This window comes from Acipenser ruthenus, chromosome 8 (assembly GCF_902713425.1).
Source record: "Acipenser ruthenus chromosome 8, fAciRut3.2 maternal haplotype, whole genome shotgun sequence".
NCBI lineage: Eukaryota > Metazoa > Chordata > Actinopteri > Acipenseriformes > Acipenseridae > Acipenser > Acipenser ruthenus.
In genome coordinates, this window is record NC_081196.1 from 10,783,911 (window position 1) to 10,801,295 (window position 17,385).

Genomic DNA, 17,385 nt, shown 5'->3' on the forward strand with positions numbered 1-17,385 from the left:
TTACAGCAACTGGTTTGAAACAGGGAACTGTTTTTGCAAGATATTACAATTACATGGTAGAGGAGAATATACTGTTAGACTGACGTTAACCTTTACTTTGAGGAACATGATGACAGAAAGGTGAATAAGTAACATTTCACTGATAAGATAAAGAAAAGCTGTAACCAGTTTGCTATTAACCTGTATTTATAACAGAGTTATATACAGTATGGTTTACATAGAGTACTCACCATTCATGGTACCATATTAGAGGATTATATTAGCTAAATCACTATTTTCACTGAATATTTTGGCCACAGTTACTACTGTATTTTTATGGGTATACACAAACCTTTTTTTTTAATCTACAGTCATTTCACTGTCAAGATGGTTTTACCATATAATAGAATCATAAATGTTTTGAAACAGCCATAAAAAAAAAAAAAAAATGGTAGGGCCAGTCTCCGGTAAGACCATTGGGGCAGCGGGAGAAGCGATGGGGAACATTGTCCCGCTACAAGATGATTTGTTTCATTCCCGGTTCTGCCCAAAGCAGCAGACAAGAGTCTACCCCATGACCTGCTTTCATTTTGTCTCAAGAATTGGGTAATGCCATGATGATGTCGGAGTCTAGAATATGTTTGAGTTCCAAGCTAAGAAACTGGGTGTGCATCTGCTATAGCTCAACAGTATAATTGCTCTGGTTGTCAAGTGGGTGGGGGAGTGTGTGTGGTGGGGGTCTAATTTAGAGGAGAATGGAGTTGCAAATGGAGTAATAGATAGGGAAGCTCAATAGACACTGGAGGCCCCTAATGAGTCCTGGCTTGCAGCCATTATTAGAGGCACCTGGGCCAATATATGAATCCAAAAGAGCACAAAGAAAACTGAACAGTAATTCAGTAAGGAGGTGGGCTACTTTTTAATTTTCTGTGATACTACCACTGTGTGCTTGGCTTATGACTAATCTCCAGCTATTTGATGTGTTAAGGTATGGTAGTTAATCATTGGAATTGGATGGGGGCATTGACCAACGGTACAACGGAGAGCCTGTCTCCAGATATTTATTCACATCACTCCGTGACTCAAACTGCAGTAGCGAATGACAGTTCAGGGTTTTCAATGTTAGCTCGAAACTATTAGAGATATAGTTAGTGATTCCATTCCAATCTTCCAATCAGAGACAGTCGTCAAATGGTAGGACAAAATCGGAAATAAATTCAAGGCTTCTGTGCAAAAGTAGTGGATTTCTTATTGAACTACATTTTGGGAAAACATCACTAACTGGTAATAAAGACACTTAGAATCTTTTTTTATTTCTCTACTTTTTGTTATGGCATATACTTAATATATACAGTATATAGCTGCATTTTTCATCTTGACAGTTATCCCAACTGTGTGTATCTCTGCAGGTAAAGGGAAAAAAGCAACACTGTGTTTAATTGATAAATAAACTTTAATAAAGTCTGGTTTGACAAATGGTGGTGCAATACAATCATGATACAATGTGACTTTATAATTTGTAAAGAAAGCGTTTTCACTATTACCCTATTGCCTTGTAATTAATGTATACTTTCATCTTCTCTTCCATGGATTCTAGTCATTTTCTACCATGTGTACAGGGAAGTGTTCAAAGTGCATTGGGAGACTGCTGCTTCCTCTGGGATTATGTGCTATCATAGCCAACATTCTTCTGTATTTTCCTAATGGAGAGGTGCTTGATGCAGCTAAGATAACTGATTTTGTCTGGTACTTCCATGGGATCCTAGGAGCTGGGTTAATAGTAAGTTCTCTCATTAATTACTTATTTTAAAAAAGTCTTATATTGCAACTAAACTACTGATTTTACTTTTCTACACCTGCTCTAGGTATATATATTAATATATTTTAATTTTTAGCTTACTAGAAATACATCTAAATGCTTTTTAGCTATAAAGAATCATTCTTTTGAGTGGGGTGACATTGAAATGGGCTAAATTCCACTGTTCTGAAATATACAGAAACTCTGCAATTTGCATAGCTTTCCTCAGCACTGTATACATGTAAATGGATGTTGGTAATTTTCCAAGGGATAAGCTGTACCTGGCAAAGAGGGGGAGTAACAGGTATTATGGTCTTGGTTTTAGTCAGCAGTGGTCTCAAGCCATTGATTCTTGAAATGTATTTTTTGTTTACGACTGTAAGTCGCCCTGGATAAGGGCGTCTGCCAAGAAATAAATAATAATAATAATAATAACAATGCCATCGATAAAATATTTGCAGACTGACTCCTATATCTCTTAGCCGTTTTTCTGTTGTGTCTGAAGACTGTGTCTGGCAGAATGTTTAGTTACCTGACAATTCCCTTCCTAAAGCTATTAGGGATTTAGGACCCACAATATATTTAAGCAATAATACATTGCACATAGGGCATTTGGCAGTAATTAGCCAGAGCTGAATGTGTACATGGTGTTAATTATGTTTTATTATTAGTATTAGTAAAGTCCCAAGGCAATTACCAGGGAGACAATTGTCTTGCTATTTTTTGGCCACAAGTATGTTTTTTTACAAGCTGTCATCATTGTTTGCAGGTCTATCTGCCTGCCTTTTTGATGTTGGGTGCTGGAGGGGATGGGTGCTGTGCAAACAGATGTGGGGTAAGAGCAGGAAAAAGGGTGGGATCAAAACTAACATTTGTAAGAAAATAGATACTAACACTAATTTGTTAGCAGAGTCATAATGCTGAAAAAATATTTATATTTATGCTTTTATTAATTAACCTGTTGAGAATTGCATTGTATTTACAAGGGGCTTGACTGGAGGTTAACATACAGTACTTTTGTATTATGATATCAAAGTATTACATGTTTTTTTCACATAATATCTTTTAAGTAGCAGTACCATAAAAAGCCAATTTTAGAATGTTGAGGGTTGTGGTTTTTAATAACTATAGATATTATGCTGTTGGCTTATCTGCCAAACCTGCAAAACCACTCCTTATCTACTGCAAACATGTATTTCTTGGATTCATGCTGGTCTTCACATACTGGAAGTGGTGGCTTATTAGGCCAAATTTATTCCAACTAAACCACTGCTATGTGGTTTTCACTGATGGGATTTAATTGTGAAACTTTGCCCTTAGATCATACTCATCTTACCTGCATTCTCCTCTCCTGGTTAACAATGCACTTTCTTCTGTCCTTGCATGCCCCTTGCGTTTTCAGTTTGTGTAACTGCATGTTCAGTCCTTAAGTCTTGGCTTGCTGCTATGAGTACATGCTTCTCATTCCCAGGACAAATCCTACTGGATAAATTACATTGTAGTGCTGTCAAAAGAAACCCTCTCATATGTGCAAAGTACAATCAGTACCCCAAACCAGGACCGACCACGGCCTGAATACAAGACAAAATTAGACAAAATAAATCGATTTGACCTCTGTTTCAGAGCCTGTGCAGCTTGTCCCATAGGATAGAATGACCAGATGAAAGGCTTCGGATCCCAACGTAGTCACAGGGAAAAACATTATAACAAATTGGATGTGCGCGTGACACCAGCTGAACTCATGAAAACGGAACCAAATCAGACAAGATGGTTTGGTCACAGTTTAAACGTTCACACAGATTTTTCAATTGCATTTTATTTGGGCTTCTGGCTTTGCATTTTATTTGGGCTTTCCAGCTTTGCATGAAAAGTGAGCTCCGTGGCACAATATGCAGGCAGCACAGCAATCACAACATGCAGGTAACTATAATGAGTAAAGGCAAGCACAGATTTCAGATGTTTTATATGCAGTTACATCTGGATATGTTGGACGTTTTCTTAAAAGGCCCCAATGAGACTTTACATTTAATGACAGATGGCCTACCGCACCTCACAAGATGTTCAGTATATGACTTTCCCCTTCCCTCTCTGGTGTGTGTCTGTCCCAGATGCTGTTGTCTATGCTCCTGTCTGCGATGGGGTTCTTTGGAGCGGTGTACTGCATGATCATGTCCTCTCTGGGTCTGGAGCAGGGTCCACTCTGTGACACAGGGGACGGGGACTATGTGTACCCCTTCAGAAACCAGACACTGGAGTAAGTGAGCCTGGTGATTGCATTACAGCGCTGTAAATCAATGTTATTTAGGCAACTGATTAAAACAAATTATAATTATGACATATAGATATGTTTAAGTTACTTAGAAATTCTAGAGAACTTTCTCCACCAATCAGGAAGCTCCATTTCATGTCGCTACTACACAGTAGATGAATACTGAAAAGCAAGACAACATGTCTAGCTTTTAAAAAAAACTACACATAAGCAAAGCATTAAAATAACATAAAGGCTGTGTTTACCAGTTGTAATAAAACCCAGATGATCTGGCATTACCTTGGTACTTACTTTCCTGATGCCATGAACTATCAGACAATCATGCCCTCTGATCAGGAATCAGTTGTTAAATTGAGATACTGATCAATCTACGTTATCAAAAGTTAACCACATCCAATTAATCATTCTGATTAATACAACATCCAAAATTTGGTAAGGGTTGGACAATTTTATTATAGGAGAGAGTTGTCTAGATTCCAGATCCAAATGATGGTGCAATATTATATCTGTGTTTTATCTGATATTTCTGTTACTGATAGAGAGAGCTACCTTTTTAATCAGACTACATGGGACATCTGTAAGAAACCTAAAGATGTGGTCCTCTGGAACGTCACCCTGTTCTCAATCCTCCTGGTGATCGGTGCACTTGAGGCTGTCTTGTGCCTCATTCAAGTGCTTAACGGGCTCTGTGGATGTTTATGTGGCACTTGCAAGAGGCAAAGACAGGTAAGTGTTGAACAATAAAATCATAAAACAAAACAAAAAACAAAAACTGGATAAAGGTATTATTATTTTACAGGGTTAGAGATAGGGAAAGGGAACAGGAATATGATAGGGGGAGGGTTCGTTTTGGAGTTAAGGATGCATTTAGGGTTTGGGGTTAAAGGTCAAGGTGTTGGAATATGGTTGAGGTGGAGATTATTCCTGAACCCCATAATGTGTGTTAATTATATTATAGGAGGGTAATAAGCATGTTACTAACATACTTTGTTTTCAATGCAGACTGGTGTCGCGTGAAGGGATTGTGAGGATTCATTCAGCAGTGATGGATACTCTGTCAACAGAGGAATTGTTTTTCATTGTATTTATTTCTCTCGCTGTGTTTTTATAAACTATGAACAGCATATTTAAATATTCATAATCATTACCCATGTTTTGTAACTTAATTTACAGTTTAATGATTGAATTATGCAACAACATATATATTAAAGTAAATCAATGAAATTCGTGTTGTGTCAGTATTTTGGGGGGTACTGTGCAGGGTATTACTCTCCTGGGGATCTCCTTCCCTACACTGTTCTTGCTCACTAGTGGACCTGCATTTGAACCCTAACTAGTCATACTTTCACTCCAACTACATTTCAACAGACTAGGCTACTATTTACATTTACCCTATCCAAACGGCAATACATTGCCTCAATATAGGTTGAACAATTTGTGTGTGTGTGTGTGTGTGTGTGTGTGTGTGTGTGTGTGTGTGTGTGAGTGTGTGTGTGTGTGTTATAAGTAGGGTTTCCACCTCTGACTTACAAAAAAACGGGACACCAGAGTCATTTCGTACATAAATAAATAAATAAATAAATAAATAGATCATATACTTTGACGTTTAATGTCCTGGGATGTCTTACAGATTTCCAAGGACAGCTGCCTCAAAAAGAGAACAATCCAGGCAAAACCAGAACGGGTGGCAACCCTAGTTATAAGTGAAAAAAGAAGTGTTATCTGAAACAAAAACACATTGGCAATGTGAAAAAACACCAAGTTATCAAAAGTGCCCAGCCATTTAAAGTGGTGATATCAAAAACACAAGCCAAGCTTCAAGAAACCATTGGGGCAACCTTGCCCAGCACAAAGCAAATAGGCACAACCGTAAAACCGATGGGGCCTAGGTTGTCCCAACTGTTTCTTCTAACTTAGCTTGTGTTTTTCAGGCATAATAAAAGCGGGTTGAACTTGCATCAAAAACACACTATAATTTGATGACTACAGAACATACATTTACAAATTACATTAAAATGAGCTCTCCAACTACTTTTTTTCAGGCAGAGCCAGCGGATTTCGGACTGTCGGAAGACTTTTGATATTCAGGGCCAATATGCTTACAGAGTAAAAACAAATGTGCCCGTTGGCTGTAAATGATGGAAGCTGGTAATGTAAATAAACTTAAACCTGCTGTGCCATTGGCTGTAAATGATGGAAGCTGGTAATGCAAATAAACTTAAACCTGCTGTGCCATTGGCTGTAAATGATGGAAGCTGGTAATGCAAATAAACTTAAACATGCTGTGCCATTGGCTGTAAATGATGGAAGCTGGTAATGCAAATAAACTTAAACATGTCATGCTGGAGCAAACCTGACAAGACTCAGGCCATTTGCATAGAAGATGAGCTCCCACTTCTTTACACACACATCTAAAATCAATTGTTAGCGGTTTTAAGTGTCTGGAGGACCAAGATTAAGCACGGTAAAATTCGGGAGAAAATCAGTAAAAAAAACGGTAAGGATAATTTTTTAAAGTGGCAATTCATGGGTGAAAATAGTTAAATAAAAAAAAGAAATGAAAAAACCCATTAAAAATGGCTTGCGCTTCAGATTTGTTTTAGCTCTATGCGCCCAGAATATTGTGCAATGTTTTGAACTGTGATGAGCATATTATTAGCGCACTACTGTGGAAATAAATACTCTGTTTCAAAACACACTGGTTTAGTTAAAAACTGCTCACACCTATTTGTATTTATTGCTTTTGGAATATACAGTAGTTCTTGCATTAGCAACACAATGAGTGGCATTATTCTGCATTTGAACTATATGAAACAGCTGTTTGTGAAACAGGGCTCTAGTTTGTGTATAAAAGTACCCTACACTTTTACAGCAAGGGTGTTTCTTATATGTAAAGTTTTAAGCAGTATTGAGCACATTAGTGTAGTAATACTATTCTGTTTAAACCCTGACATATATCATTCCAATCACTTTATCATTGCAATATAGTTGTGGCATGATTCTGTGTTTTGCCTAAAGGTGCCTGTGGCAGAGCCCTTAAAAATACTGTCAGGGAAGGAGTTAAATTCTCCTCCCTGCCCAGGTTGATTGTGTCAGGTGGGAGCAATCAGTCAATTAATTATTCAATTATGGACTTAGCCACCTGGCATAAAAGGAGGCCTCAGCCTCCCAGTTGGAGGAGAGAGTTCTGTAAGGAGAAGAAGAGTGTTTTTGTTTGTGCTGTGTTTTAGTAGTTATTGAATCCAGTGAAGGCAATGCCCAGCCTGGAAGCCTTAATTTGTAAGTTTTGTTTTGTGTCTATTTTGTGTTTTGAAACCTTTTTGTTTGGCCCTCGTGCCTGTTTATTTTGAATTTTTGTTTATTAAAAAGCTTTATTTTGAACTTCAAACTGTCTCTGAGCTTCAACCTCTGCCAATCCTGTCACAGTACCGTTCATTTAAGACAGCTGTTTTTAGATTGGCTAAGGTTACACTGCCTGGATTTCAGTTCATTTAATCCTATATGAAAAGGCTTGAGTATTACAGTGGTGATAATGTGAGATAACACTACTTTTAAAGTGTGTTTAAATGTTAAATATATTGAGATGTTTAAGAAGCTATTGGTAAGTTGTTGAATACACGTTAATAAATAACCTAAAACACGTTGAACAAGTTGCTGTTTATTTGCATCTTGACATAATAAAGTACCAAAATGTTCACATTGTTGAGAATTATAAATACTGAATTTCTCAAACATCATTGAGCTGATTTTTTCCCATGGATTTTCTCCTGGTTTTCAGTTGTAAAAATAAATTCTGGAAAAAGAGCGGTCCCAAAATGTACGATAAAACGTGTGTGAAAATAATTTGACTTGCTTTACAGCAATAGGGGTGTGCCATAACGCGATCTGGCCTGGCGTCATGGGCAGGCCTTAGAGGGCCTGGCCCGTCCAATTTAGATCCAGTGCCCCCCCAGTTTCAGATTGTAAATTGATTCAGTACCGTCAGCTTAACACCTGGCACTTCCTAATACTTTTTTTTTATTCCCTTGGGTACAGCCATTAACTTTCTTCATGCATGTTATAATCTCTATACTCCTTTGTATTCTTTTAAATCTACTCTCAGAACATGCTGGCATTTAAACAAAATGATTCGTCTTCATTTGTAGGGAGTCTCTGTATTTGAAGATGGCTGTCAACATCCCTGGTCTGATCGCTGTAATTGTGTTTTATATACTCATTCTGGCAACTGGCATTTGGGCTTCAAGAAAAGCCAAGAAAGAAGAGAAGAAATGCACGGGAAACAAAAGCGAGGTGTCCATGGTTGGGGGCCGAAACATGAATCTCTGGGTTGGGATTTTCACTACGACCGGTAGGGTGATTTCTTATTGTTAAACAAACATTGACGCTTTATTTATGAAAGGTTATTAATATTATAAACTGTATCTGTTGAAACTTTCAAAAAGTTAAGGATGAAAAAGAAACTGTAGCAGACACAATTAGATCATATTCATAACATTTGAGGATTACCAATATAAAATGGAAACACAACTGGAAACACAAACGCAACAGTTTGCTGACTCTTGCTTTTTTTCAGCAACGTGGGTTGGAGGAGGTTACATCATGGGCACAGCAGAAGTGGTTTATGATCCAGCAATGGGCCTAATCTGGTCTACTCAACCACTGGCATATGCACTTAGCTTGTTTGTTGGTAAGAAAAAATACAGTCCTTGATATTGTCCTCTTTAAATATGCAGCTTTATAGGATGTGAAAGTATTTTTTATTATTTCTTAGACAGAAACCCTTGTTTATTAAGGACTTGCTCAATAGTTGTGCCTCTGGGGTAACACCTTCCTGCAAGTGATCAAAGGTTTCTAGCTTTATTTCCCTAAAACTGAAAATGTTTAAGTAGGATGCCCCAGGCTTTCCCTGGTTTGGCCTGGAAAAATTGTCCGTTATTGGTTATATCTTGATCTTAAATAGCTTTTGATCATTTACAGATTTTTTTTTTTTTTTTTTTTGCTGTTTCTAGATTTGTGGAAAGAGTCCCAAAAAACCATTTTCATTCTTCATCTATTTTTTACAGAATTTTTTTTTTTCTTTATACTAGGTGGGCTTTTCTTTGCTAAACCCATGAGAGACAAGAATTATGTTACCATGATGGACCCATTCCAGATCCGATATGGAAATACGTTGATGAGTCTGCTTTCTGTTCCTGTATTAATAGCAGAAGTAGCTTGGGCAGCCAACATACTTGCTGCTTTGGGTAAATGCATTTTCTTATAGTTTTCAAATAACAGAATGACAAAGAAGACTGAAAACAGCTGTCAAACTGGGTCTGCTGCCAGTTCCGTCTGCAGATTACAATCTAATCTGCATGGAGACAATACACAAAAGTCAAAGATAACCTACATGTATCATGTTTTTGGTATCATTTATACAACCATTTACCAACCTTCAAAATGTGCTCATTATTTAGATTGAGTTCTGCCAACCTGCAATCCTCACTGGATGAGCTGCTTTGCTGTAAATCTGCTGTTGATGTAAATTAACTAGTCAGGTTACAAATTTCTTTCCAGTGGCTGATGTAAATGTGGCATATCTGTCCATCCAATTATTATCATCTTTTTTGACAAAGTTTCCCTAAGGTGAGACAAGCAAGCTTATATTTAAGTCCCCCTTTTTCGGAGCACTTACGCACTGAGGAGCACATTGGTTTACACACAATTTACACGCTGGAAGAAGGGCTTACATGCCCATATATGGTATTGTATTTACCATTCATGGGCATGTAAACCCTTCTTCCAGCACGTAAACCAAGTCAGAATAGACCAGTAAATGCAGCTGAGTTATTCTGAGTTAAGCTAACTTGGAACTTAATCTATAAAACCTACAGTATCTACCCTAAAATGTCAGTGATTCCTTACAGCTAGAGTTTTTTTTAGCTGAGACAGTGTAGTACTGGTAATAATGTTTTTTGACAAAACTGTATTCACCTGTTTGCACTGTGTTAACTGTTCCAGGAGGAACAATTTATGTAATACTGGGTATTGCATCCTATCAGTCAATCCTAATGTCTGGTGGAGTGGCAATATTATATACATTACTCGGGGGCCTGTACTCTGTATCCTACACAGATGTTATCCAGCTCCTCTTTATATTTGTCAGCTTGGTAAGTATTAATACTCAATTACTTCTTGAATAGTTTCCATTTTTTATTACCCTCTAGATCTGAATATTTTTTCTCAATTTGAAAGTGAATCACATAAAAAATTGGCCAGAACAATGTATAAAGTGAATTCAATAACACCATGTAACAAATTTTTTTTTTTTTTTTTGTTCCTGGGTAGTAAGTGTTATTTCCTAATTGCTTATGCCTCAAAAGTATAGAAAATGGCTATTCCCCACAAACTTTGCTTTTGTGACCAGGACAGTGATATTTTGAAATGTACCTATTTCCAATGAGAAAACGCTCGAATTTGTGTCTTTTCGTTCACATAAAGTCCGAAAAAAACAACATATGAATCCAAATTAACATGTATTTATACTAAAGTAATACAAAAATGACTACAAAAGATTTAGAAGTGAGTAGTTTTTCAAGATTTACGATTATACTGTAAATCACTTTCACGAATCAGCCCCCAAATGTAGTCTCCCATCATGTTCTCGTTATACTGTCCTTCACTGACAGCTCATCCAGGAGCCTCAAAGCCGTGCTGCTCCATAATGGTAACAAGTACCCGTCTCTTCCCCTGGCTTACTCGGTGCACCTCAAAGAGGATTACAACAGCATCAAGACCTTGCTGGACGCCTTGAAGTATGATGAGTACGGCTGGGACCCACGGAAGGTGCTGATGCCACCACTGCACATCAAATTGGGCCTTATGAAACAATTTGTCAGAGCTCTAGATAAGGAGTCGGCAGCCTTCAAGTACCTTCAAGACTTCTTCCCTAAGCTGTCTGAGGCAAAGGTCAAAGCCTGTGTCTTCGTCGGACCACAGATAAAGAAGATCCTAGAGTGCAATGAATTCCCCAAGAAGCTCACTAGTAAGGAGAAAGCGGCTTGGAACAGCTTTGTCAGAGTGGTTCGGGGCTTCCTGGGCAATCGCAAGGCCGAAAACTATGTGGAGCTGGTTGAGACTCTGGTGAAGAACTACGGCACAATGGGCTGTAGGATGTCCCTCAAAGTCCATATCCTTGATGCTCATCTTGATAAATTCAAGGAGAACATGGGAGCGTACTCGGAGGAGCAAGGCGAGCGCTTCCACCAGGATATACTGGACTTTGAACGCCGCTACCAAGGACAGTATAACGAGAACATGATGGGAGACTACATTTGGGGGCTGATTCGTGAAAGTGATTTACAGTATAATCGTAAATCTCGAAAAACTACTCACTTCTTTAAATCTTTTGTAGTCATTTTTGTATTACTTTTGTATAAATACATGTTAATTTGGATTCATATGTTGTTTTTTTTTCTGACTTTATGAACGAAAAGACACAAATTCGCCCGTTTTCTCATTGGAAATAGGTAAATTTCAAAATATCACTGTCCTGGTCACAAAAGCAAAGTTTGTGGGGAATAGCCATTTTCTATACTTTTGAGGCATAAGCAATTAGGATATAACACTTACTACCCAGGAACAAAAATTGTGTTACATAGTGTAATTGGGCAGCAGTGTGGAGTAGTGGTTAGGGCTCTGGACTCTTGACCGCAGGGTTGTGGGTTCAATCCCCAGTGGGGGACACTGCTGTTGTACCCTTGAGCAAGGTACTTTACCTTTACCTAGATTGCTCCAGTAAAAACCCAACTGTATAAATGGGTAATTGTATGTAAAATAATATGATATCTGTATAATGTGATATTTTGTAACAATTGTAAGTCGCCCTGGATAAGGGCGTCTGCTAAGAAATTAATAATAATAATAATTGCGTACATTTTAGCTGTTGATATTTTCCAATCCTATTATTCCCTATATGGGGTTTAAAATATATAAAGTTCAGCATCAGCTTTACATCAAGGTTGTTTTGCACACTATCATAAATCATGTATAAGAAATCAACTCATCACAATTACTGGTTTGTCAGAATTCCAGTACATCTTTTCCTGTGTACAGATCTCATACTGGGGAAAAACAACCTTTATACTTTTAATAGTAGTTCCAGAGTCTAATCTTCATCGTGTTGAGTATTTATTATAATATAACATATAATTTCGCTCAGCTTTGCTTCACAGTTCTCTCACATGACATCTAGTATAGAATAAGAAACACTCTAGAGTCTACAGGTGCTGTTTAAATGTATATCTTACCATATATACTTGATCTCTTGTTTTCTTTATTATCTTTTTCTGAAACCACAGTGGCTTTGTATTCCATTTCTCATGTTGAATCCAGCATCTACAGATATTATATATACCGCTGTTGACGAATTATATCAAGCTCCCTGGGTTGGGAAACTAGACCTAGTAGACCTATGGAGATGGCTGGATGATCTTTTACTAATGGTAAGATATCCATTGAGAACACAGTTTACCAGTGCAACTCCACAGTAAAGCTTTAGAATTCCCCTCCCCAGCCATTCTCATAATCATGTACATTTACAATAGAGTTACAATATATGTAATGATCATTGAATGCTTTAACTTTTAAGTACCCTGGTTGGGCTGGTTATGCTTTCTACAATAAACTACATTATATCGCAATTGGAAAATTCTACTGCTTAAAAAAACATTGAATAATATTCAATACAAAATACTAGTACACTTTACTCTTAATGCCAGCTGGTACACTAAACACCAAATGTAATGCATTATTTATTTTTTACATTTCTTCTTAGGTTTTTTCTAGTGTTTGTTACCAAGACTTTTATCAGAGAGTTCTTGCAACATCATCTACTGCACATGCTCAGAAAATGTGCTATGCTGCCGCAGTGTTTTGTTTTTTCTTGGGTGTCCCTTCTATGCTCATTGGTGCAATAGCAGCTTCAACTGGTAGGTGTTTGTTTGTTTGGTTGTTATTTTTGCATTTGGTATGTATTGGGTGTGTTGAGAGGGTCTACAGAGAAAATAGCAATTGTTTATCACCCAACATGTTCAAGATATGAGGTCCAGTGGTTTTGGCAAATAAGCAACTTTTGTATTAAGGTTGAGCTACATAGTTCATTCTGCGCTCATTAAAACAATGTTCACTGAATGATGTATTGTAACATCCCATTAATTCCCCATCCTGTTTTGATGTTTATTGTTTCATGTGTATTCTTATATAAAATTTTATTACGGGCTGTTCAGACCATTAGAAGTTTTGAATTATAAATAGTTCAAGGTTGCATTTTTTAAGCGAAATAATGTCACCTTGCATGTCAGAAAAAAGATCAAAGGGGAAAAAGGCTATATGTAAGTCTCTTTATTGTATGTACAACATGTATGGTACAATAATGTCTAAAAGAGATTCAACGTCACATGAACAGGACTGTATAAAAGGAGATGTTCATTCATCTGCAGGCAGTCACCATGCTGACCATGAAACAGTGTGTTGCCCCCCAAAATATAATTTTTCATGATCCATTATATTGAATATTGAATTCTTTGAATCTTCCAAACTATTCATCTTTCAGACTGGAACCAGACAAGTTATGGTTTACCCACCCCATATGAGAAAGGGGAGGCAGGTATCATCTTGCCCATCGCACTGCAGCACTTGTGCCCTGTCTACATCTCCATAGCTGGGATCGGAGCAATCGCCGCTGCTGTGATGTCATCCATGGACTCGGCACTTCTAGCCGCCGGTTCCATGTTTGCATTCAACATTTATAAGAACATGTTAAGGAAAAGGGTGAGATCCTTAACCTGGAAGTACGCAGTTTACTATGTTTTACATAAAATGATAGGAGCATGTATTTATTGACATGGGCAATTATCTGAGAGGGTTAAATAGAGTACATAACTTCAACATACACACATGGCATTCAAGACATTCACTTTTCCATGCACAGGTAATGGAAACAAAAGCTGGGACTTTTCCTCCAGGGTTTATTAGCCTGGCTTGGAAGGTGCAAAGAGGCAATTGACTTGACGGCAGCAACAGCGGCCATCTGCTGATTTTTAATCCTTCTGATTGCAAGTGGGACGCAGCTGAGGTGCAACATTCCATTCGGGCATTTCAAATTGTGTAGAAAAACTGCTAAAATGGATTTTAAAAAATGTATCCAAATAAAAGAAAGCTTTGTTTTTCTACGCTAAAAGTTTCAAATGCATTATTTATCTTAAGTGTTCTGGACACCCTTTAGTGTTTACAACAAACGTAGCTGTGTCCTGTGGAGTGTATTCAGGGTGAAAGAATGGGAGTGAGACGGAGCTGAGAATCAAAACTAAAAGAAAACAATTGCTACGCGTGCTGGTTCAATAGTTAGTGTTTAGTTTTGTCTGTCTATTGTGGCCAACGTGGAAATTGTTTTGGCTGTTTAACTCTTTTATTTATAATTAAAACATGCTGTAGTGCTTTCATACCCCAGTGGAGTTTGTGTCTGTGTCTATCTACTACCAGCCTGTTCACACTTGGTGTCGGAGTGGGAGCTCCTGTGCCACATGGAGAAGCCCCACCACCACCAGTGCCACAGCCAGAATACCCCACATCCCTGCCAACAATACGACAGGAGAGCAGCTGAGTGTCGAGAAAGATGTGGGACTGGCTGGTGGACACTAAGAGGAACAAGAGAGAGGACCTCCTGTGATTGACCTGCTGTGGGCCCAAGATTGGGAGAGATTGAAAGCCTGGGAACAGCAACACGACCCAGCTTCCCTCCCAGACACTGGCGCCATGATATTCAGTTACCTACCTGCAGATATGGGAGGGGTCCCGCCATCTCCAGTCCCATCAGAAGGAGCCACGCCTACTCCAGCACCAAGGCAGTAGGCACGTCCATGCCAGAGCCCAAGGGGGAGGAGCCAGCGCATCCAATGCCAAAGTGGGAGGAGCCCGAGAGTCCAGCACCCAGAAGGGGGGAGCTGGAACCCTGCCGGAGGAGCCTGCCTTGTAGCTGTCAGCCCAAGAGGGGAGAGCCAGAGCATCCACAGCCTATGAGGGGGGAGGCCAAGCGTCCACAGCCCACGAAGTTAAAGCCAGCATGTCCAGAGCCCAAGAAAGGGAAGCCCGTCTCCAGTGACCGAGGGAGAGCCGCACCAGTCTGCAATGCCTAGTGCTGCCATGTCTGCAACGCTTAGGGCTGCCAAGCCTGCAACGTTCAGGAAGGCCAGTTCGCCATCGCCCAGGGAGGCCAGTTCGCCATCGCCCGGGGAGGTCAGTTTGCCGTCGCCTGGGGACGCCTGAGTGTCGTCGTAGGGGGATTGTGGTGTCCACCAGCAGCAGTTTCGCTGCCGGAAATTCTGTGGCGGGAGCCCAAGAAGAGGGCGCCGCTGGCGACAGAGAAGAGGGGGTGAGGTCAGGAGACCACCTCCACCAGCAAATGTTTCACTGCCGGAGATTCTGTGGCCAGAGCCGAAGAAGAGGGAGCTGCTGCCTACAGAGGAAGGGGGAAGGGCAGGAGACCACCACCACTTGTAGTCGTTTCACTGCTGGAGTACGACGCGCTGCTGCTGTCCCGTGCTGAGGGCAGCATTGCCTCAGCCAGCTCCACCATTGCTGCCACAATTGCCCCTGCTGGAGGAGCCAGCCTTGTAGCTGCCTGCATTTCCGCTGACAGCATTGCCACTGTCAGCATGGCGGCTGCCAGCGGCGCCCCTAGCAGCATTGCCACTGCTGCTTACAGGGCTGGAGGAGCCAGTCTTGCCGCTGCCAGGAGTTCCCTGGCTGGAGAAGCCAGCAGCAATACCAGCATTGAGCTGCTACGTGCACAGAGTAGGGAGGCGGTGCAAGGAGGCTGCTTGAAGTCACTCCCGGGTGGTGAATGCAGGAGCTGTAGTCTACAGAGGTTGCCACGGACAGGCTTCTGCCTCTGCACCAGTAGTGACCCCTTATCAAGGGATTCAAGGTATTGAGGGGACGCTCCTGGACTAAAAAAGAGATGGGGGTCTAGGGGTGGGAAATTGTGTAACAATTGTTTCATTATTGTTGGTGGGCTGTGGGCTATTTAAAAGGAGCCTGCAAGCTCATCGGGGCAGTGTGTGGAAGCTTGCCGTGAGAGTTGTGTACCACTGCCAACTGAATAAAAAATGGCCATTCTGGACCGAAACTACAGTGTCTAGTCTCGTCTCTTATACTTCGTTTGTTCCTGAAAAGCTGGTACACTACAATACATGCAGCCCAGCTTGCTGCAGTCGAATGAAAGTTACTTAAAGTTATTGTGGTGAAAGCTTAAGATATCTAATAATTTTACTTTTTTTTTAACCTCCAGGCATCTGACAGAGAAGTCCTGTGGGTGATCAAGATCTCAGTGATTTTCTTTGGAGTTGCTGCCATGGGTATTGCTATGATAACCACTTCAATGTATGGATTGGGGATCATTTCTGGAGAGTTGCTGTATAGTATTCTTTTTCCTCAAACTGTTTGCATCCTGTTTGTCCCAATGTCAAACGGCTATGGTGCTTCAGTGGGACTAGTAGTGGGGTTGACCCTGAGACTTTTAGGAGGGGATTCGTTCCTTAACTTCCCTCCTGTTATTCCCTACCCAGGCTGCACACTCGTAGATGGCGTCTATGTGCAGCTCTTTCCATTCAAAACCTTGACTATGCTGCTTTCTCTGTTCAGTATTATTTCTGTCTCCTATCTCACATCACTGCTGTTTAAACGGGGCCTGTTGCCCAAAAAGTGGGATATTTTTTATGTAAGTAAAAAAACTGACATTATTCTGAAAGAAACTGAACTATCACCTATTAACAATGAAGAAGATGTTGGGGGAAATGAAAATCAAGCATAAATGGAATGATACAGAGAGCTTAATGGTAAATCTCCTAGTGCTGGTCAGTTAATTTTTTTTTTATTTTGCGTCAACTACATTTGTCAGAAATGACCCAAAGAACCATCCTGTATAGACTGTAATTGTTTCACGGGTTTCACGAAATTCCCATTGCTGAAAGAATAGTGTAATTATACATGTTTATCATTTAAAAAACAAATAAAGCTGTTTGCCTTATTGCTGTACTACCTGTTACACTGCATGTAGGAACCTGGTAGATGGTTCAGTTTGCTTCCAGTAATTTTTTTTTTTTTAAAAATTTTTTAATGTCTTAAAAGACAACAAGCTACAACAAAGATTGGTAATATTTCTGCTAAAGATCAGTACTACAAGGGGCCATTTCACGTGTTATTTTTACATCTTGTGTTTTTGTTGTTTGATAATTCACTGATAGTGAAAATAGAATGTCATTAAAAGGGCGACAGAAAAAAATGAAATATTTCACAATTT

General features: G+C 39.6%; 2 protein-coding genes across 3 annotated transcripts; both read left to right on the forward strand.

The window, feature by feature from the left end:
- Nucleotides 1-1,057: 1,057 nt before the first annotated feature.
- On the forward strand, nucleotides 1,058-5,270 carry LOC117962784 (transmembrane 4 L6 family member 1). Its single transcript, XM_034922595.2, has 6 exons — nucleotides 1,058-1,263; nucleotides 1,577-1,759; nucleotides 2,547-2,612; nucleotides 3,886-4,031; nucleotides 4,586-4,772; nucleotides 5,049-5,270. Exons 2-6 carry the CDS (start codon nucleotides 1,589-1,591, stop codon nucleotides 5,061-5,063), a joined length of 585 nt encoding a protein of 194 aa, XP_034778486.2. The 5' UTR covers nucleotides 1,058-1,263; nucleotides 1,577-1,588; the 3' UTR covers nucleotides 5,064-5,270.
- A 1,158-nt stretch (nucleotides 5,271-6,428) lies between these two features.
- On the forward strand, nucleotides 6,429-17,112 carry LOC117406285 (high-affinity choline transporter 1-like). Of its 2 annotated transcripts, none has more exons than XM_059028465.1 (9): nucleotides 6,429-6,543; nucleotides 8,192-8,394; nucleotides 8,620-8,733; nucleotides 9,110-9,289; nucleotides 10,047-10,195; nucleotides 12,386-12,529; nucleotides 12,862-13,015; nucleotides 13,639-13,856; nucleotides 16,375-17,112. In XM_059028465.1, exons 2-9 carry the CDS (start codon nucleotides 8,211-8,213, stop codon nucleotides 16,894-16,896), a joined length of 1,665 nt encoding a protein of 554 aa, XP_058884448.1. In that variant the 5' UTR covers nucleotides 6,429-6,543; nucleotides 8,192-8,210; the 3' UTR covers nucleotides 16,897-17,112. The 2 variants fall into 2 exon arrangements, with proteins under 2 accessions (XP_058884448.1, XP_058884449.1); XM_059028466.1 differs by lacking the exon at nucleotides 6,429-6,543 and adding an exon at nucleotides 7,213-7,325 and having other exon boundaries at nucleotides 9,134-9,289.
- Nucleotides 17,113-17,385: the final 273 nt, after the last annotated feature.